Source organism: Ammospiza nelsoni, chromosome Z (genome assembly GCF_027579445.1).
Source record: "Ammospiza nelsoni isolate bAmmNel1 chromosome Z, bAmmNel1.pri, whole genome shotgun sequence".
Taxonomy (NCBI): Eukaryota; Metazoa; Chordata; class Aves; order Passeriformes; family Passerellidae; genus Ammospiza; species Ammospiza nelsoni.
Window position 1 is genome coordinate 66,857,650 of NC_080669.1, and position 20,846 is coordinate 66,878,495.

General features: G+C 37.0%; 1 protein-coding gene across 1 annotated transcript in view; it reads left to right on the forward strand.

Moving 5' to 3' along the window:
- CHD1 (chromodomain helicase DNA binding protein 1) overlaps nt 1-20,846 on the forward strand; it is a 54,371-nt gene that overhangs the window by 17,663 nt on the left and 15,862 nt on the right. Inside the window, exons 5-24 of the mRNA XM_059491952.1 lie at nt 1,120-1,187; nt 3,399-3,548; nt 3,843-4,117; nt 7,725-7,950; nt 8,827-8,927; nt 9,179-9,357; nt 10,384-10,511; nt 11,086-11,302; nt 11,938-12,027; nt 12,876-13,066; nt 14,098-14,286; nt 14,602-14,764; nt 15,175-15,327; nt 15,812-15,883; nt 17,535-17,684; nt 18,266-18,414; nt 18,647-18,743; nt 18,837-18,932; nt 19,838-20,014; nt 20,178-20,338. Of these exons, the coding sequence (XP_059347935.1) occupies nt 1,120-1,187; nt 3,399-3,548; nt 3,843-4,117; nt 7,725-7,950; nt 8,827-8,927; nt 9,179-9,357; nt 10,384-10,511; nt 11,086-11,302; nt 11,938-12,027; nt 12,876-13,066; nt 14,098-14,286; nt 14,602-14,764; nt 15,175-15,327; nt 15,812-15,883; nt 17,535-17,684; nt 18,266-18,414; nt 18,647-18,743; nt 18,837-18,932; nt 19,838-20,014; nt 20,178-20,338 (3,032 nt within the window). The remainder of the gene's footprint in view (nt 1-1,119; nt 1,188-3,398; nt 3,549-3,842; nt 4,118-7,724; nt 7,951-8,826; nt 8,928-9,178; nt 9,358-10,383; nt 10,512-11,085; nt 11,303-11,937; nt 12,028-12,875; nt 13,067-14,097; nt 14,287-14,601; nt 14,765-15,174; nt 15,328-15,811; nt 15,884-17,534; nt 17,685-18,265; nt 18,415-18,646; nt 18,744-18,836; nt 18,933-19,837; nt 20,015-20,177; nt 20,339-20,846) is intronic.

Here is a 20,846-nt window from a genome sequence, read left to right on the forward strand (position 1 = left end):
GATACCTCTGGTTACTTGTTTCCAAGTGAGTTGTCCCAAAATTATAGCAGTGCTATTCTGTGCTTTTTTTACGTAGCTTTTCTGTGTTGTCTAGACAAAATTTTCAAGCCACACAGTGCTGACTTACACTGTATTTCTGGCTTCTTGAGTTTATTGTAAAGACAAATAAAATGCTAAATTGTTTTTTCAATGTGTTTTTGGAAAAGATGTCTGCTAGAGTCTTAAGAAATTCTGTATGAAGTAGAAAACTAATTTTTACAAGTCTAGTAGTAGTTACCACAGAAGAATTCTTATATTTTAAGTATGAGACCTGTATTCCAGGTATTTCAAAACCTAAATCATAGGCTAAAGAAATACTGACTTTTTGCAGTAGGAATATCTTTTAAGAACAGTAATCTGAACCATGAAATGTAATTTATTTGTAAAGCTGTCTTTTTGTCCTGTATTACAAAGACTTTGTACTGTAGTCACACACATTTGGTTGAATTTCTGCTTTTTTCTGATTTAGGAGCTCATCTTTTAAACAGAAAACTTAATCATGTATCATTAAAATTTTACTTTACACCTGTTAAGCACTATCTTGAAGAAAGATGCTTTTCAGGATAAAAGTTATTCTAAACTAAGTTTAAGACAATGAGACTGGTCTTAAGAAAACCTAGCTTTAGAGGGTTCTTGTTTTTACTTTTATTGTAAAGAAAGAAGGAATATGTTATTCTCAAAATTTTCTTAAACTGGTGGTTTAATGTGAACGGATATGAAAGGTGAAAAAGCTCTTGAGGGTAGGAGATTTCATTAGGATTTTTATAGAGATGCCATCTTGAGTAATGTGGGGCAGCTTACACCATGACTGTTTTTATGTGGGCACAATGTTGATTTTTTAAGCTGGGAGTTTTATGTGGTGTTCTCCAGAGCAGTATTGGCATAGTGTATTCATAGATGGGTAAGTACAAAAACAATACCAGGATTCAAACAGCTAATTTGGAAGGCATGAAGAGGGTGGAAACTGATATATCGTTTCAAAATCTACTTGTTAGAAGATTTTTTACATAATTGTTTTTGTAAAAATGAGTTGTCTTTGGTTTATGTCCTTTGGCTTTGGTTTATTTTCTTCCTCTGCAGGACTCCTCAAGTAGTGAAGATTCAGCAGATGACTCATCCAGTGAAACCAAGAAAAAAACACATAAAGAGTAAGCTATTTTCCTAAGTAATAGCACACATTTTTTATCATAGAGACAGATGCTTATGTTTCATTTCCTCACTCTTAAAATGCTTCTCTTCTTAATTTATCTTGATCTTTCATTTCTAGTTTTGTAATTTTAAAATGAACTGTCAAATGAGCATCTCTATCGCACTACTTTCTCAGTATGAGTCTGCAATATGTTTGAAAACATTCATCAGTGCTTTTATTTCTAAAATACTTTGTTGAGTTTAACTTTGTTGCAGTTTAACAACAAGTTAACTCTATTAAGTTGTTATTTAAGGTATTAAGATTGAATTTTCCTGCATGAAGTCAAAATTGATTCAAGATTCTGTACATCATCTTTCCCGTCACGAACTAAAAAATTTCAGTTAAGCAGAAACCAGGGAATCCTGCTACTCAGAGTTCTGGGTTGAAAGCAAAACCAGTGAGAGACTCCAAGTCAGAAATACAGTTTATTAGGAAAAGGTAATAAAACCTGAAGCGGCCAGCTAGAGGATTGTCCTTCTTGGACATCCCTGCTAGCAATCCAGCACAGCTAGCAGTATGGGGGCACTATCCTGATTTCAGTGATCCAGGACAGCACCTAAGGCAATCGCCCTATGCTATGACACAGCAATGATAGCCTTGTTGAAGGACGTGGCTTGCAGCTATAATCAGCAGAGGAAGAGAGCGGACTCCAGCTGTGGTGAATCCAGGTTTATTGAGTCCCAGGTGAACCAACACCCAAAGACAATTTCAGAGAGGTTACAAGAGCTTATAAGGGGGAAAGGAGACAGGGGAGGGGTCAGTCCTCGGGCAAATAGAATTTCAGGGAGGAGTGAGATACAAAAGATTGACTTAGGGAAAGCACCAATGGGGATAACTTGAGGGTGGGGCCCCAGTCCCTGAACCAATCACTTGACGCTCTCGCTGGAAGTTTCTGGAGAGAAAGGTGGGAGTGCTGAGTGATGGACAGGACACTGGGGAGGGATTTGAGATAGGATACATTGGTTGCCATGGCAACTGGGGAGGAGTTGGGATAACTGGCAGCACGAGGGAGGGAGGAGAGAACCAGGGCAGAGCCATTACAAGAAAGGGGGAAACAGTACACTCCAACTTAAACAGACACAACACAACAAAAACCAAATACATGCAATAGTACAAAAGAAGAAAACCATTGACAGAGTCAGAATACAACCTGACACCCTGCTAGTTAGGGTGGTGGTAACAGTCTAGATAAAATGGTCTTGTTGAAGTGGTGATCCTGTGAAAAAGATCTGGAAGCTCTTGTCCTCTGGAAACAGGTAAGGGCTGCCAGTTCTGTCCCAAAGCCAAGATTATATCTGGGTGGTGATGCTTAGCTCCTCCCCCTTGGGTGGAGCATCTCACGATGGGCTGATATCATTCTGAGTTATGCAGTGGGTTCTTGATTACCCATTAAATAGAAATGGCCTCTGGAGGGAGTTATCTCTGAGTCATGTGGCAAGGCGTTGTTGGGCCCATTAACAGGAGATGAGGAAAAAACAATACCCCTCCTGGTTTCAGCAGCTCTTGAAGATGGGAATAGAATACATCTTTATATTGTAACCTAGGACAGTCAGTCACAAGTGTCTTACTCATAGTACCTGGCCTGGCTGTGAAGCGCTGATTTGAGAGTTTAGTGGAAGCTTTTGGGAGCCAGTGCCACTCACTAGTTGTTGCAGTTCAGGTTTTCAGGTTTTTCTGCATTTCTCAAATCTGCCTCTGTTATTTTTCATTTCTCGTGCCAAAGTTGCCGATTCTTCACATGGGCCACAGAGACTGCAGGCATTAGACAATATGAGAAATATGAGACTCTGCAGAATACAGTATGATAGAACTTTATGTTTTGAACATGTCTAACTTCTGATGAAATGTATCTTACCAGGTAGACTTGTTTTCTTAATGTCTTGTTCACTCATTTCTTCATGCTGAAATTTATATGGAAATCCAGATTTTTGTTGTTTTTTTAGATTTTAAATCTTCCTCTTAGTCCAAATCCTTTTGATGCCATTGGACATTTTTTAACTTACCTAGTATTCACTGAGGATAAATTTCTGTCTCATCAATTGAAATAACTGTTACAAGATTTTTATTTCTGTGAAGAGTCTTGAAATAACAGCAGATCCCTCATGGGTGAATAACTGTTCTAAAAAATGTAACAATATGAAATTACTGTTTTGTCTTTCATCATGTACAGTGAAGACTGGCAAATGTCAGGATCAGGGTCAATGTCGGGAACAGGTTCAGATTCTGAGTCAGAGGAAGACAGAGAGAAAAGCAGCTGTGAGGAGAGTGAATCTGACTATGAGCCGAAAAACAAGGTCAAAAGCCGTAAACCTCCAACCAGGTAAGAAGTTGGGCATTTGAATGCTCTGTTCTAAACTATTTCTAAAAACCAACTGAGTATTTACTACTACTATGCATTCGACTGAAAATGGTAGTACTTACTGGAAAAGGGTTTTTTTTTAATATACATAATATGACAATATATTTATGCTTTCTAGTGACTACTTTTTCCTGTCTGCTTTAAATGAGAGTAATTGAACATTCATTAAATACTTGTATTCAGAAAACAATGCAGAAAATTAATTGTTGCCTCCATTGAAACGTCATTTTTGTGTCATACATTATTGTCTTGAAGAATTAAGCCAAAAAGTGGGAAGAAAAATGCAGGACCAAAAAAGAGGCAACTTGATTCTTCAGAGGATGATGAGGAGGAGGAGGATGATGATGATTATGATAAGAGGGGATCTCGTCGTCAGGCGACAGTCAACATTAGTTACAAGGAAGCTGAAGAAACCAAGACAGATTCTGATGATTTGCTAGAAGTTTGTGGAGAAGACGTTCCACAACCTGAAGAAGATGAATTTGAAACTATAGAGAAATTTATGGATAGTCGAGTTGGCCGTAAAGGAGGTATATTTTTTAAGTGTTTTTAAAATCCTTGTTAAGATCACGGTGCAACTTCAATGCATATTCTCGTCTATAGGTTAAAAAGCAATCATTTTAAAGTTACTGTCATGGTTTAGGCCTGGCGCAAAGCCAGTGCCCCCATGAGAATACCCTCTCCCTGGTATCTGCTGTGAGATGTGACCAGGAATAAGCAAAGCAGGCCCCAGCTTAGAAATAAAGAAAACTTTATTAACTAAACTACAAGAAAAGAAGGAAAAAAACTATAAGGGAAAAATTGAAAACCTTACAAAAAGCACTTTCCTCTTCCCCCCCACCAAATTCCCCAGTCCAATACATTCCCCCAAATTACCAACTCTCAGTCTGGCACCACCCTTTAGAATACTCAATCTTCAGTTCATCAAGAGGTGAGGAGTCCTTCTTGCACCATAGGCTTCCCCTGGAAACACACTGAAACCTCGTGTGCTCCCATGTCACTCAGCACCACCCAGAAAGTCCTTTTGCCATCGTGACATCTTCCTTCCATGCCCAGTGCTCTCACCACTGTGCATGGACCAGAGCTGCTTCTAGGGTTGTCTTTCAAGGATGCTTTGTCTCACTCCAAAAAAGGCACAGTCTCTCTTTTGGGACGTCTGTCCCCCCCAGTTTTTCACCCCCTGGGGCCGAAGGGTACCCACACTGAACCCTCCCGGTTTTGAGGCACTGCCTCTCCCTAAATGCAGTCTCTGTGTCACAGGAAAAAAGAAATGGTTCTGTCTATGGCCACACAAGAAAAGTCCAGCCAAAAGGCCACTCTGTCATCTCTCCCCCACTCAAAAGTCTTCTCCACTTCCCTCGTGGCCCATTCCCTCTTATCTCTTATCTCTCTTCTCATTCAGCACCAGGGAGATAAGCATTTTGCAAGGTCTCAATCATGCAAGGAAAGGGTTAAAAATTTCAGTCTCTGCCTGTCCCAGAGCTCTGGAACTCCCACACTGCCCTCACACTCCCCCCTTCTCCTCCTGGGCCATCTCTGCTATCGAATTCAGATGCTGGCTCTCTCTCTCTCTTCCCTGGCGGGCTGCCTGATGTCTCTTGGTCTTTTCCACCCTTCCATCCTTGGGCTGGGCCTACCTCATGGCCGCGTGGCTTTTCCCCTCCCCCCGCCCAGCCGGCAGCTGGGACGGGGGAGAGATCCAAAGCCTCTCCCCACAGAAGTCCCAAGAGACTCCTGGGGCGGGCCGCTCTGGGTTTTAACCCCTGTGTTTTTCTCAGAGGTGGTCCTACAATCTGAGCATCCATTGGCCTGATGGTAGTGACCACAGCATCCCAGAAATCCCATTTCCGGTCCAACCACCACAGTTACAAAGAAGTCATACTGTTGCACCTTTTATATTTGTAAGAATGTTTCTATTCCTTTCTAAGTATTGTAGAATACAGAAAAATTGCATACCTGAGTAGAGTGTAAAAATCAGGTGGAAGATAACTCTCTATTGCATGAATGCACACCATGTTGTTGTGATGCTGTTTGTACAGTTCAGTGGTCTTGATCAGTGCAAATTATGTATGTGCAGAAAGTAGACTACATGGGACAGCTGACTAGTAGTCTGAACATTGAAAGACAGTATTGGTAAGGCTGAACCACTGAAATAATGATTTCAGGTACTGCAGTACAAATACAGAACAATGTGTGGAATGGCTACAGAAAATGCATCTAAAATTGCAATGGTATCTAGAATTCTGCTTTGTATTTGAGTCTGCAAGTTAAAATTATAGACTCACAGAATGGTTTTGGTTGGAAGGGACCTTAAAGATCAGCTAATTCCAACTCCTCTGCCATTGGCAGGTATACATTTCACTACACCAGTTTGGTCAAAGACGCATGCAACTGGTCTTGAACACTTACTTCCTGGGTTACAGCTTCTCTGGGTGTAGCCAGGCAACCAGTTATGGTGCCTCACCCCCCTCTTAGCAAAGAATTCTTCCTGATACCTAATATAAGTCTCCTTCAGTTTAAAGTCATTACCTCTTGTCTTACTACTATGTGCCCTTGTCTGATGTCCCTCTCCAGCCTTCTTATAGCCTCCTTTAGGTACTAGAAGGTGCTGCAAGGTCTCCCCAGAGGCTTCTCCTGGCATAGCAGCCTCAACTGTTAGCCTGTTTTCATACCAAAGCTGTTCCAGCCCACTTTACCATGTTGGTGGCCTCCTCTGGATCTACTCCAGAAAGCCCACATCCTTGTTACAGTGGGGACCCTAGAGCCTGGGGTCTTCCTTTTTCCTCTTTTTCGAAAATGAAGTTATATTTCTCCTTTTCTAGTTAGTATGAACTTCCCTGGACCACCATGACCTCAAAGATTATGGTTGTGGCTTAGCTATTTCATCTGCCAGTTCCCTCGGGACCTGTAGATGTATCTTATCTGGTCCCACTTTCAGTTTCCTTAATTGGTCTCAAACCTGATCTTTTCCTGGAGTGGGTGATTCCTCCTTCTCCCATTCCCTCCCTGCCTTTGCTTTCTCTGGTGTGGCTTAGTCACTTGCATAGTGAAGACTGAGGCAAAGCAGTTGTCATGTATCTCAGCCTGCTCCTTGTCCCAAGTAACCAGTTCTTCCATACTACTCTTAGATATCTAAACAAACACATGAAAAAACCCCACCCAAATGCTAAGCCTCTTGCACTGCAGGGCTACCTTTCTCCATTAGTTATATGTACTGTCTTAAATGATTGACCCTTGTCACAACTAGTACTCTTCTCTCAAATTCCCTCTCCCATATCCTGCTCCAGTGTATGGTGTTACTACTGTAGTCAAAGCCTTAGGGACAAAGCTTCTTCATTCTTCCTGCACAGATGATGTTGCTGTTTTGTTGGCATTGCCTCTCTAGGCAGAGTTTATCTGCCCCACCAGCTTGCTGGTCTCATTTCCTTATCAACATCACTGAGATTAGCTCACTTGGTTAGAGCTGGCTGGTAATAATGCCAGGATTATCCCTGTACAAGCTGAAGAGTTGGACTCTATGATCCTTGTGGGTCCCTCCCAGCTCAGAATATTCTGTGATTCTGTACCCTGTCCTCACCAAAATGAGCTGTTACCTGCTGCTAGTGTGCTGCAGCTACAATACAGTCTGTGCTTAATCTGTACTTAATAATTATTACCTCGTAAAATAACAGAGTCAGGACAACCAACAAACTTGTTTAGGAAGAAGGAGATTTATAGTGTCCCTGTTAGTAGGTTTTTCATGTCTTGAGGCTGATCAGATATAACATCAGATGTCTTTTTTATGCTCAGAGATAAGACTAGTGTAACAGAAGATGACAAGCATTGTAAGTGTGGAGCATTCCCTAGTGACTACTTTAAAAACCGGGAATGCAAATAAAATTTTCATGAGGAAAGATAAGATATTGCAGGGTAGGTGTAGAAATTTTGGTTGCTCTTTTATTCTCTTGACTACTTGTGCATGTCGTAATATATCTACATCATAAATCTTTCAAATAATAGTAATGACATGAGTGCAGGAGGCACTGGTCAAGTATGTGCTCATCTAAAATTACCACCAACTACTTTGCTACATTTTTAACTGGTTAACTTAGAACAACACACACTTACTCAAGGCATATGGTGTGGTTTCTTTTTCAGCCACAGGTGCTGCAACCACAATATATGCAGTTGAGGCCGATGGTGATCCAAATGCTGGGTTTGAAAAATCAAAGGAGCCAGCAGAAGTGCAGTATCTTATTAAATGGAAAGGTTGGTCACACATCCACAACACTTGGGAAACTGAGGAAACACTGAAGCAACAAAATGTTAAAGGAATGAAGAAACTGGACAATTACAAGAAAAAGGATCAGGAAACAAAACGATGGTGAATATATTTTTTTAATTATACTTATTTTGAAACACTGTAGGTATTCTGTTTTGTTTCTGAGACCTGTTACCTGGTTTTGAGAAGGTAACTGTTTTTTGTCTTTTTGGGAAGACAAAAACTTTGAAAGCCAAAGCCCCTTTAACATGTTCCAGTAACATCATTCTATGAATCTGGTGTGTGTGTGCACGTTTGTGTGTGTGTGTATGTGTCTGTATGGTATAAATGGAGTTTTAACAAGATGGGTAGTATTTAAAAATGAATAATAAATTGTAGCTTTTGGTAATTTTTCCATTATACTTTGATTGGAGTTCTTCAAGAATTGCTTCAAGGATCAATGTTTTCTTGGTGCATTAGTCATTTCAGGTGACTTTGCAGAATTCAGCTTTCTTTGCTGAAACCTGAGGTTGAAGCTTGAGAATAAAAACCATGAAGAAATACATACATTTTAAAGTCATCTCTTTGGTGTCCAGTTTTATTAGAATGTTTAATATAATCAGTGAATGCTGGTGGGATTTTTAGCCACTAATCTTAAGATGGATTCTTACAGAGTGAGCCACCCTGAGTACTATTCCATGAAAATAACCTGTAAAAGTGTACTGCTTATCTGGAGAGATAGCTACAGCTATCAGTTGTACTAGTCAAGCAACTAATGGAGAATACTAATTTTCAGCAATAAGTATTTTCGGTCATTATTGGTGAGGCACTTAGGCCAGACACAGCCATTTTGTAGTAGGGATTTTTAGGTTGTTCCTTCAAAAAAACTTTCCAGGCAAGATTCATGGGATGCTTACATTCAGAGCTGTAGAGTTGCTGAATTTTCTTAGTTTAGAAGTACATGGTGTAATAAGTGTTGTGAATTAATTCCTGCTCCAGGCTGAAAAATGCTTCTCCAGAAGATGTGGAATATTACAACTGCCAGCAGGAGCTTACAGATGATCTACATAAACAGTACCAGATAGTGGAAAGAATAATTGGTATGTTACAAACTTGTGGACAGAAATCAATGTCAGGGATTCTCTATGTTCTCAATGCTATTGTTTTTATACTTAAGAAATGTCAAATATTGATACCACAAAATTTTAATCCAAAACAAAACTTCAGGTGAAGAGAAAAGCTGTCAGGCTGTCTGTATGGGTCTAGCTTCTGTTGTATTATTATGTAAAATGAATGTTTTCCTACAGTACAGAAGTAAAATGCTGATCAGAATTCTGATGCATTTTTGCAGCTCATTCAAATCAGAAATCAGCTGCTGGTTATCCAGACTACTATTGTAAGTGGCAGGGTCTACCTTATTCTGAATGTAGCTGGGAAGATGGAGCTCTCATTGCCAAAAAGTTTCAGGCACGCATTGATGAATACTTCAGCAGAAATCAATCCAAGACCACTCCCTTTAAAGACTGCAAGGTGAGTAGGTAACTTGCAATAGATTTATAATCAGCTGTACCGGGTCTGACTAGGATAGGGCTAATTTTCTTCATAGCAGGCTCTGCAGTCTGTGGTTTATTTTTGTGACCTAAATGGTTTTGGTAACACATATTGGCTGTTACTGAACAGTGCTTGCGCAGTGCCTTCTCTGTATCCTGTGTACTCGTTCCCCACTATTGAGTAGGTTAGGAGGGAGCACACCAGTAGCAGCTGAACCACCTGCTGACCAAAGAGGTGCTTGTTGCCGTTTAATGTCTTACTCAGCAATAAATTAGTGGGCTGAGCAGGGGCTGCCTGTTGCCTGGAAATTTGTTGGTCATCAGTCTGCTGGTGAATTGATGTGTGACTCATTGTGTCCCTTGTGGGATTTTTTTTTCTATATGTTTTTTGTTTTGATTGGTTGGGTGTTTTTCCTTCATCCAGTAGACTCCTTATTTTGACCCACAATTTTTTTCCCACTTTTTACCTTTTCATTTCTCTCTCTTGTCTCTCTAGGGTGGTAAGTGAGTAAGCAGTTGGGTAGCAGCTTGGCTCCTGGCCAAGTTCAAGCTACCACATCAGTTGCAATAGTAAAACTGAGTTGTTTTTTTTTTTTTTTAAATCTACATATCAAATACACATTGTGAGGTTTTTTGAAAGTTTTTTCAGAATACCAATAATGATGTATAGTAGGATGTCTGGACAGTAGCACTACTGAGAATAGGTTTTGTAGATGCCAGTCCTCTGCATTTTTACTAGCGTTCAGAAATGGATTTGTTTAGTATTGCAGTTTATTTTATTAACATTGAGTTAATGTCATTCATGTTGTGACATTTAGGTTGGCAATCAAACTAGTTACAATTTGCCAATTACTTGGGTTTTTTTTATGGCCTGGCTTACACTGATAGATAAAAACTAGAGTTGATGAGTTAGTAAATACCTCCTGTTACTTTTTCTATAGGAAGATCTTCTGGTAATTTCAGTTGCAGTTCAATCATTGACCGATGATCAATTTGCTTTTCACAGGTTCTAAAACAAAGGCCACGATTTGTTGCACTAAAAAAACAACCATCTTACATTGGAGGACACGAAAGTTTAGAGTTAAGAGATTATCAGTTAAATGGGTTGAATTGGCTTGCTCACTCATGGTGCAAGTAAGGACTCTCAATTTTGTTTGTAAATTGCAAGCATTTGTAACATATTGAAATGGTTTTTTTGTTGGGTGGGTTTTTTTTAAAGTTGGAAACTTTCATACTGTAAGCTCAAAACAGAGATCTGAAGGGACTGGTTTTGCTCTAAGTAGTACCAAAATTATAATTTTATGGTTGTTCTCAACAAAAAGCAGTTAAGATGTGTCATTACTTTGCTTTTAGTTTCAATGGAATAAGTAATATTTTTAAAACAACCAACAGACCTAAACCAGTAATATTAAAAAAGCCGAACAAACATTTATAGAATGTCAATATTACTGTTAAAATTTAAAAATTAGACTCAGGAGAACTACTTAAAACCTTTTTGTTAATTCAGGGGGGTAGGAGCAGTTGGAAATCTTGCGATGGAAAAACAATGTAAATAAATGTCTTCAAAATGTGTAGTAGTAAAATCTTGAAAACTGTTATGATTGGATTTTATATTCAAAAGATAATGATTTCTTTTAATCCAAACCTTCCCAATCTCCACACACCCCCTAAATAGTTTTGTTTCCTTTTTTTTCTTCTTTTTTTTTAGAGGGAATAGCTGTATTCTCGCAGATGAAATGGGTCTAGGTAAAACAATACAAACAATTTCTTTTCTGAACTACCTGTTTCACGAACATCAATTGTATGGGCCTTTCTTGTTGGTTGTGCCACTTTCTACCTTGACGTCTTGGCAAAGAGAGATTCAAACCTGGGCTCCTCAGATGAATGCTGTAGTTTACTTAGGAGATATAACTAGTAGAAATATGGTGAGTATTTCTCCTTGTCATTGGAAAGTCTTGTTCATAAACAAGACATACTTAATATTTTTATCATCTGCATATCTCAGATTTTTTGGTTGGGACTGAGGAAATATTTGCTGAAGCCCTGTCTTTAAAATGTGAATTGAAGACTTGGATTTTGATCTCATGTAAATGTGTGTGAGAAGTTTCCTTTCTACTTAATAGTGGACAGAATTAAGAATTTTGCATTTGAAAACCAGTTATCTTCTCTCATGTGATTGTTTAGGTGGATATAGTGAATATAAGTATATAAGAAAGCCAGTCATGATCTTACTTTCCTGAAAGGTTGTTGGTTTGTTAATGTTATTAATCATACTTGTTAAAGTAAAGAGTCCTTGTCTGTTTTAAAATGTGTATGTGTGTGTGTGTGTATAGCGTGCATATGCGTGTGTACATATTTATGTATAAAATGTATATATGTTCATATATATATATATTTATGTTATATACATATTAATATTATATATATGTGTGTCATCCTTCTGTTCCATTATCATAGTGTTTTATGCTAGTAAATATCTACATTGTTGCAGTATTTCAGTTGATTCCAGTCAGCAAGACCTTTTTTCTGCAGCTTATAGTTTACTTGTTTCTTTTTGTAGATAAGAACTCATGAATGGATGCATCCACAGACCAAACGATTGAAATTTAACATACTCTTAACAACATATGAAATTTTGCTAAAGGATAAGGTAATTGCCCTTCTTTGGGGAGGCAAAAATAATTTCCCCAGTATAGAATAATTCTGCTTAGACTTGCACATATTTGATTTATGTCCCATTAAATTCATGGAGAGTCTGATAGTTGTGCTACAATAGTGTGTAGTTTGGGGTTTTGGTTTTTGTTTCTTGGGAGTCTTTTCTTATTTTAAGCACTTCTGGATTTTACATACATGTGGTCAGGCTTTCAGCCTTTTCCCATTTTATGAGGTGGGTAACACTTTTCTTCAGTTTGCTTGAGAATCTCATTGCTGTAATGATCTCCTCTCAGCTTCTTGCTCCGCTTCTTTGCAGACCACCATCAAGGAACTGAAGCAAAACCTAACAGAACCTTAATCCCAAATTTGATGCAAACTAGGAAATCCCAAAATATTTTTCTGTGATATTCTTGCATATGTATGTGCACATGTATTAATACTGTCTCTGAAGTGATAGCGCGCGGAGTTATTGTTAATACCTCTAGCAGTATGTGGAAGTTGATACAGTTATTCAAGAAGCACTTGACTTTGTTTACTTCATTGTTTGTATCGGAAGAAATCAATAATGATTTTTTTTTCCTGCCATGTAAAAAAATGTGGGTCAGAGTTCTGGGCATTTTTTTTAAATAAGAAATTGAATTTATGTTTTCTTAGGATGACTGCACAGCTTTTCATTGAACCTGAAAATGTAAAAGCCATAATTATTACTAAAAACATATAGCTGTTATTTTATTGAAATAAACCAAGAAGTGATCAGGTTGAGAGCTTGTTTATATTATGTGGAAAATCATGTAATTTGTTGATTTCAATAATGTTTTCCCCCATCTCCATTTCCTTTTCAAGTCATTCCTTGGTGGTCTGAATTGGGCATTCATAGGAGTTGATGAAGCTCATCGTTTAAAAAATGATGACTCTCTTCTGTACAAAACTTTAATAGACTTTAAGTCTAACCATCGTCTTCTTATTACTGGAACACCTCTGCAAAACTCTCTCAAAGAGCTTTGGTCTTTACTCCACTTCATCATGCCAGAAAAGTAAGAAAGATTTTTTGTGTTAAGTTTTTTATTGTGAAGTAGTGTAGTGATGTGAGAATCAGTAGAAATAGAGAATTGTACTGAAAGATAGCTTAAATATTCTACAGAAAGTATCTTTTGATGCTGCTTTAGGTAAGTAATGCTGGTAGCAGATGTCACCTTTTCCCATTTTAGCAGTGTGCAAAAATGATGGATTGATGTATGGATCAGAACCTGGGGAAAAGGCTTCATCTTCGCCTAAAAGAAAAACCATATAGATTTGCTCTGGGGGAAGAAGGGTGAAATTTTTCATATGTTAATACTATTGATGAAAACAAATTTGTGTCAAGATGCCACATACACTGTAATTCAATCAGATAGCTGGTTTTCCCATGTGTTTTGAATACAGTAAACTTATTGCATTGACTTGACTGTGTACTGACTTGTTTAAACCTAAGGTAAACTAGAGGTCGTGTGTGAAAGTGCATGTTCCTGTTAGACGTCTTGTAAATCCCAAGCACCATCGCTCTGTTTAAGCCGAGCTATGGATTATACAGAACAGTACAAGCAAAGCCACTGAGTTTGGCTAGCCATTATTCATTTGTTTGATCATAAACTCCATTCTCCAAGTCTATTAGTACCGACAATAGCTACACATTAGCTAGACCATACAAGCTGCAAGACATATTTTAAGTCTATTCTTATTCTCTTGCACACCCTCTGGACATGGAGCTGGTTTTTTATGCTGTCTTGATAAAATATAATAATGGACTTTTCTGCAACAATCTAGACAAGTGTCCTTGCAGAGAAACATTGCATTTCCATTGAGGAATCAGAGGTTTTCATTCTGTAGGCATTTTTTGAAAATTCCATTCTTCTATTTGCAGGCACAGTATCTGGGATTTCTTGGGAGATGAAAATTCAGAAATGGGATGAAACAGAATGGAGTGGGGAAGAAATCTGAATGTATAAGTGGTTTTGTGGTATATGATCTGTGTCTGTGTTACCTTTATTCCTGAATTTTGCTTCATCAGGGTGTTTTTGTGTTGAAGGTTTTCTTCATGGGAAGATTTTGAAGAGGAGCATGGCAAAGGGAGAGAATGTGGTTACGCAAGTCTTCACAAAGAACTTGAGCCATTTCTGCTGAGAAGAGTTAAAAAAGATGTAGAAAAGTCCTTACCTGCTAAAGTTGAGCAAATTCTGAGGATGGAAATGAGTGCATTGCAGAAGCAATACTACAAGTATGTACCCTCTCTTTGCGTATTCTGCTGTTTCAGTGATTATGTCTATGTACAATTTACTGAATTACAGTGATTTGTATACTGTATGGAAGTTGGGGCTTTGGTAGAGTTTCACAGCAATAAAATCCTGTGAAGCAATGGCTCAGGAATTGCATTGGTCTAATGTCTATTTATGTAGTTTCTTTTATTCAGCATATTAATATACTCTTTTGGGAGATGCTTTTAATCTATAGCTTGTTCATATTTTGACAGCTACATCTGTTTTACTTCCACATACGGTTAGAAGTTACTAATATTGTACATTTTATTTCATAGGTGGATTTTAACCAGGAATTATAAAGCCCTTAGCAAAGGTTCAAAAGGCAGTACCTCAGGCTTTTTGAACATCATGATGGAACTCAAGAAGTGTTGCAACCATTGCTACCTCATTAAACCACCAGATGATAATGAATTCTATAATAAACAGGAGGCCTTACAGGTAGTGTCACTTTTTAATTAAAAAAAGAAAAAGAGAGATTTTACATCTGTAGTTTTCACAGAATTTTATAGTTTCTTGGCAGCTCATTACTTCTTATTGAAGTGTATTAAGAAAAAACAGGTTTTCCATTAAATGTGCATCCTGTGTTTTTACATTGGAGTATTTTTTAATTCTTAATTGAAATTGAATAATTGAAAGAGAATTGAGTAAATAAATATGCCCAGATTTAATCACATACTATTGAATGGATATTTTAAATTGTAAAATTCTTCAGGAATATAATAAATTTTATTTTTCTGCCCACAGTAATAGAAAGAAAAACAAACCTCAGATGGATGTCCAACGTACCCCAGTGTGTATTAGTGTTGAGATTAATTTATTTTGCAATGTGTGTTTCTTGCTTTTTGTAGCATTTAATACGTAGCAGTGGGAAGCTAATCCTTCTTGACAAGCTACTGATTCGTCTGCGAGAACGTGGCAACAGAGTCCTGATTTTTTCACAGATGGTAAGGATGCTGGACATCCTGGCAGAATATCTGAAATATCGTCAGTTTCCATTTCAGGTAAGAAACTTGCTAATAGTAGCAGCTAAGAAGCTTTGATCTTGAATATTTTTTTTTTTCTTTACTGTGAGGGTGTCAAAGCACTGGAACAGGTTTTCCAGAGGTTATGAAATTTCTGTTTCTTGTTGAGGTACAAAAGCTACTTGGACATGACCTCGGGCTGCATGCTTTAGCTGTCACTGCCCCAGTAGGGGATTTAGATAAGATGACTCTCAGCAGTCCCCTTGAGCTTTGTTTGTGATTATGTAGCCTTTAGCCCTTTGATTAAAAAAAAAAAAGGATGAAAATGTCTTCTTTTTCCAGGAGGGGACTGGCTCTATGATGAATGTTATTTTGAAGTGAAACAGATGAATTAAAAATGATGTGAGCTGTTTATTTACTTTTTTCCCCTTCGCATAATAGTTTGGCAGCTGGCAATTGAAATTGTTCTGATGTTGAGTACAATGTAAAATTACTTTTTAACTGTAGTTCTCAATCTCTCTAGAGACTTGATGGATCAATAAAAGGGGAATTGAGGAAACAAGCACTGGATCATTTTAATGCAGAAGGATCAGAGGTAAAGGTTTTTTTTCCCTGGGGAGTCTGTCTTATTTTTTCCCAAGTACCAAAAGACATTGCACAGAAAAGAAGAGAAGAAAAAAGTCAGGAATATATCAGTAAGGTTGGAAATTCATTGCTACTGCCTAGAGTATAAGGTTTATGTAATATTTTTTTAAGATGTTAAGTAGATAACACATAAATTAGGAAAGTGGTAGCTGATTGCTCTATAAATGCTGCAAAATTTTAACTCCAGCTTTGTTCCTATGTAGAAATTAGTAGTATTTACAAAAGTACTGAACTTAAGCAGTTAGTATTCGAAAGTCCTTTGGCAATGGGTACAACTAACTTCATATATTCTTGCACAAACAATCATATTTTACTTGTTTCAAATACGATTCCCGTTGTCTTCATTTGTTGACACCTGTTACATGCCATGGAAGAAATAGTAAAGTACTGATTTCTAGCAATTCTTTGTGAGCAACCTGTGAGTGCGTAGGCATCTGTCACAATTCTTTAGATTCTGAACTGGAATATTTGTACCTTATTTAGCACTCCTATTAGGCATGTCATTCCATACTGTTGGATTGGTTTAAATTTTTTGTCCTACACTCTCAGATTTGAGGGAGAGGAGGTTGGTTGGTCATTGATTTTGGTTTAGTTTAATTTGTATATGAAGACAGCATTTCTTAGTTGCTGCTGAGCCTGTTTCTGCTTTGTATAGGGAGAAGGACCAAATTCCGTGTTAAATACAAAAGCTAACTCTCTTTCAAATTTCTTTCATAGACATTGTTGACATTTTCTGAAATCTTAGCAGTAACACTGTATATTTTTTGAGATGAAGAAGAATTTATGCATTTCTAAAATTGATGCAACCTCTGCATTTGTGCAGCAAGAAGAAGAATGCTCTCAGTTTTATTTTTTATTTCCTAAAATTTCATAATATTTTTGGGTGGATTTTGTAGAGTTTTTGTGTTACTGAGCTACAGGCTACCTGAAAATCTTTAACACAATTCTCAGGACTCTTTCCTTATTGTAATGGATGCTGTTTCCTGTAACTGTACTCAAAATTTGGTTTGGTTGGAGTTTTTTAACCTGCTTTACTTTAGCTTGGATTTCATATCTTGTTTTTTGCATGTCTCAATATCCTTCTACAGGGTCATCCTTCTCAATAAGTTTATATTGCCTACAGGGTTTTTTCTCCTTGCTGCTTACCATTTTCATATTGTTCCTGAATATGCTGAACAGCATTGAACTTCAAAGAAGGTTTTTGCTTCTGTCTCTTAATCAGTTATGTGTAGGCTCAAGTGCTTTCCCTGCTCTGACATGACTGTTTAGTCTTCCAGGGCTTGGGGCAGGGAGGGTGGGAGAGGGTTTTTGTAGCACTAAAGGCTTTGACAGTAAGATTTGGTGATTTTTTGGCCAGTCTGGTTTTGTTGGGGTGTCTTGCTCAGTGATCGTCATCTAGGACACTGCTTCCTTTAAACTGACTTGAGAAGTCAGTAACTTTATGAAAGAAATTGGTAATCAGTGTTTGCTTTATATTTAAAGATGCTTTAAGCATAGAACAATTATGGATTTGGTAGCACCACATACGGCATAAAGGATATATTCCTTTAGGAATATTACTAGTATTGTATATAAAACTATTTCCTACCTTATGATTTCAGGACTTCTGCTTTTTACTGTCTACCAGAGCTGGAGGATTAGGTATCAACTTGGCATCTGCTGATACAGTGGTTATATTTGATTCTGACTGGAATCCACAGAACGATCTGCAAGCACAGGCTAGAGCACATAGAATTGGACAGAAGAAACAGGTAAACACACTCAGTTTAAGCTCCAGACCTGAAAGACAGTTCTGTACATTAGCTGTCCACCCTCTGTCTGCACCATTCAGTCCTCATGTATTTTTGAGAATAACTAATACTTTCTGCGTATCTCCAGAAATGTTAGTAATGCTAATTTCTTTTTTCCTAAGTCTCCATACAGGAAGAAATAATATGGCAGCTGTGGTATTTGGGTGGGAAAGGGAGAAGAGTTGTCAACTTGTCTGTCTTATGTTCATTGGTATGATGTCATTTTACAAAATAACTGCTACATCAGGCACATCCCCAATGCTTAAATATTCGAGTTCTCAAGATGATTCTTTCCTTCTTACTGAAGACATACAGAAACAGTTAGAAATATGACATTATTGCCTCTGGCAAAGCTTGTGCCAAGTCACTAAAGTTTATAAAGAAAGGTCTACGATGACTTAATATAAAACATTTCTGTAAAGACTGTGGTAATGTGATTAAATTAGTATTTCATATTTTGAACCCATTAAAAAGTTCAGAAATCATGTAATGAAGACTGAGATTGCTGCTTTTAAATTTCTTTATTTTTTAAATACACATAGGTTAATATTTATCGACTAGTCACAAAAGGATCAGTAGAAGAAGATATTCTTGAACGAGCCAAGAAAAAGATGGTGTTAGATCATTTAGTAATTCAGAGAATGGACACTACAGGGAAAACTGTGTTACATACAGGCTCTACTCCTTCAAGGTACCTTTATGTTTGTTTCTCTATGAACTTACCTTAAGAATATTTCAGTTGTAAATGAAAGGCAAAACAGAAGATGCGAGGTCTTTGTAGATTTTTATTTGCATAATAAATGCATATTGCAAATATATTAAGAGTTTATATTTAGTAAGAAGAATGCTTAATTGACTCATGATTATAGAAAACTGCAAGTTTATAAGTTAAAATGTTTTTCCTAAAACATCATTTATTTCAGCTCAACACCTTTTAATAAGGAGGAGTTGTCGGCAATTTTAAAGTTTGGTGCTGAGGAACTTTTTAAAGAACCTGAAGGGGAAGAACAGGAGCCTCAAGTAAGTAGTGCTTCTGGACTAGGTAGATAAATCAGCCCAAAATATATATGAATTATGTAATTGTAAAGAGAAACTTCTTTTTTTTACCCTCAGGAAATGGATATAGATGAAATATTGAAGAGGGCTGAAACTCGGGAAAATGAGCCAGGTCCATTAACTGTAGGAGATGAGTTGCTTTCGCAGTTCAAGGTATGGCTCTGTTCCCTCCTTCCTGCCATAATTATACTTTCCTTTTTAAACAGTATTATTTCTCTTCTATGTATCTAATTCTTGATTATTCCGAAATAGATGCCTCAATAAGTCAACTCTGTATCACTTCCTAGTAAAATGTTTTTTTGCCTCTACATGATATCTTACCGTCATTATAAACAATAGAAATATATTATGTATTTTGTATTTATGAATGTGTTAATGCTTAGAATTTAAGTTAGTGTTTATTTACTGTCTTTGTTATTAAGCAGCTATAGTATCAATAAATGCAATGTGTTTTTTGTTTCTTAACTGATAATTTCTCCAAGTTGCTTTTAGCCCCAAAGTAAACTTGGAATATCACGTATTTTTAGGTGTTATGAGTTAAACATATTATGTGTGCAAGAAAAAAAATGCAGAGCATGATATGTTTGTTTGGTTCAGGAGATTATTAAATAGCTCTCCTGCTAATCACTCATATAAAATATAAAAATATAAATAAACCATATTTTTATATCAGCATTGTATTAATGTTTGATTAATTTAATTTCAGATTAAATCAGGCATTTAAATGTTGTTAGCCCTATTAAACCACAGTCATACAGGTGTGAGTGGTGTGATTCTCCTTGTGTCTCTTCTTAGCCCATGCTGAAAGGAATCTATCTTCCCTAAATGATTAAAAGTACTTTCATTAGAGTCTGTTTCATGAAACATTTTGAATTTATAAATTTAACATATATCTTATAAAACAACAGCATATATATAGATAAAATATGTGTTATGTGTATAAATGCATAAAATATGGAATCTGTAACCTTGTTTTCCTTAAATAGTAGTTGATCAGATTTTTTTAAATTGTGTCATGTATTGACTTGATGAGAATATATATATTTTGATGTTACAAGGTGGCCAACTTCTCCAATATGGATGAAGATGATATTGAGTTGGAGCCAGAAAGAAATTCAAGAAATTGGGAAGAAATAATTCCGGAGGTCCAGAGGCGAAGAATAGAAGAGGAGGAAAGACAAAAAGAACTTGAAGAAATATACATGCTTCCAAGAATGAGAAACTGTGCAAAACAGGTATCTCTTGGTTTTGACTGAATTATAGTTCTGTGTTGCTTTTGGTGTAGTTTGTTGCTTTTGGGGTTTGGGGTTTTTTTTCTTTTTCTGAACACTTTTTTTTGACAGAGCAGGTAAAACTTGCTTATATTTGTTACTTACATAGCTTGCTCTGGAATTCCAGATTAGCTTCAATGGCAGCGAAGGGAGACGCAATAGGAGTAGAAGATACTCTGGATCTGATAGTGACTCCATCTCAGAAAGAAAAAGGCCAAAAAAACGTGGAAGACCACGAACTATTCCTCGAGAAAATATTAAAGGATTTAGTGATGCAGAGATAAGGCGGTAAGATATGGGAGGACATGCATATTTAAAGGAACAAGAAATTATGATTATTTTTATTAATAATAATATTATTATCAGTCTGGAAACTATAGCTGGTAATCTGTTTTTCCTGAAGTTGTTTGACATCTTTTTATTCTAGACATTTATTGTTTTTACCTTGTGTTGCTGACATAGTGAACTGTTATAGCAAGAATCTGAACCCATTTTAATGAGGTGTAAAATTAGGTTTTAAAAATATGTATGATTGGTTTAAATTTTTTAGTTCCTGCAGCCTATGAAGACAGTAATTTCACTGAATAATTACTGACAGTGATTTTACAAGGGGTGCTTTCCTTTAAAAATTAACAAGCAAAATAATCTGGTTTCCACCAATTTATTGAAAACTTGCAGTGTTCAAAGACTGTGTTACATCTCTTTGGTGACAAATGAAACAATTTGATTGGATTTTGTTTTCATTTTAAACTTCTTGGCACTATAATTGAATTGTTACATCCTGCTTTTTTAAAAC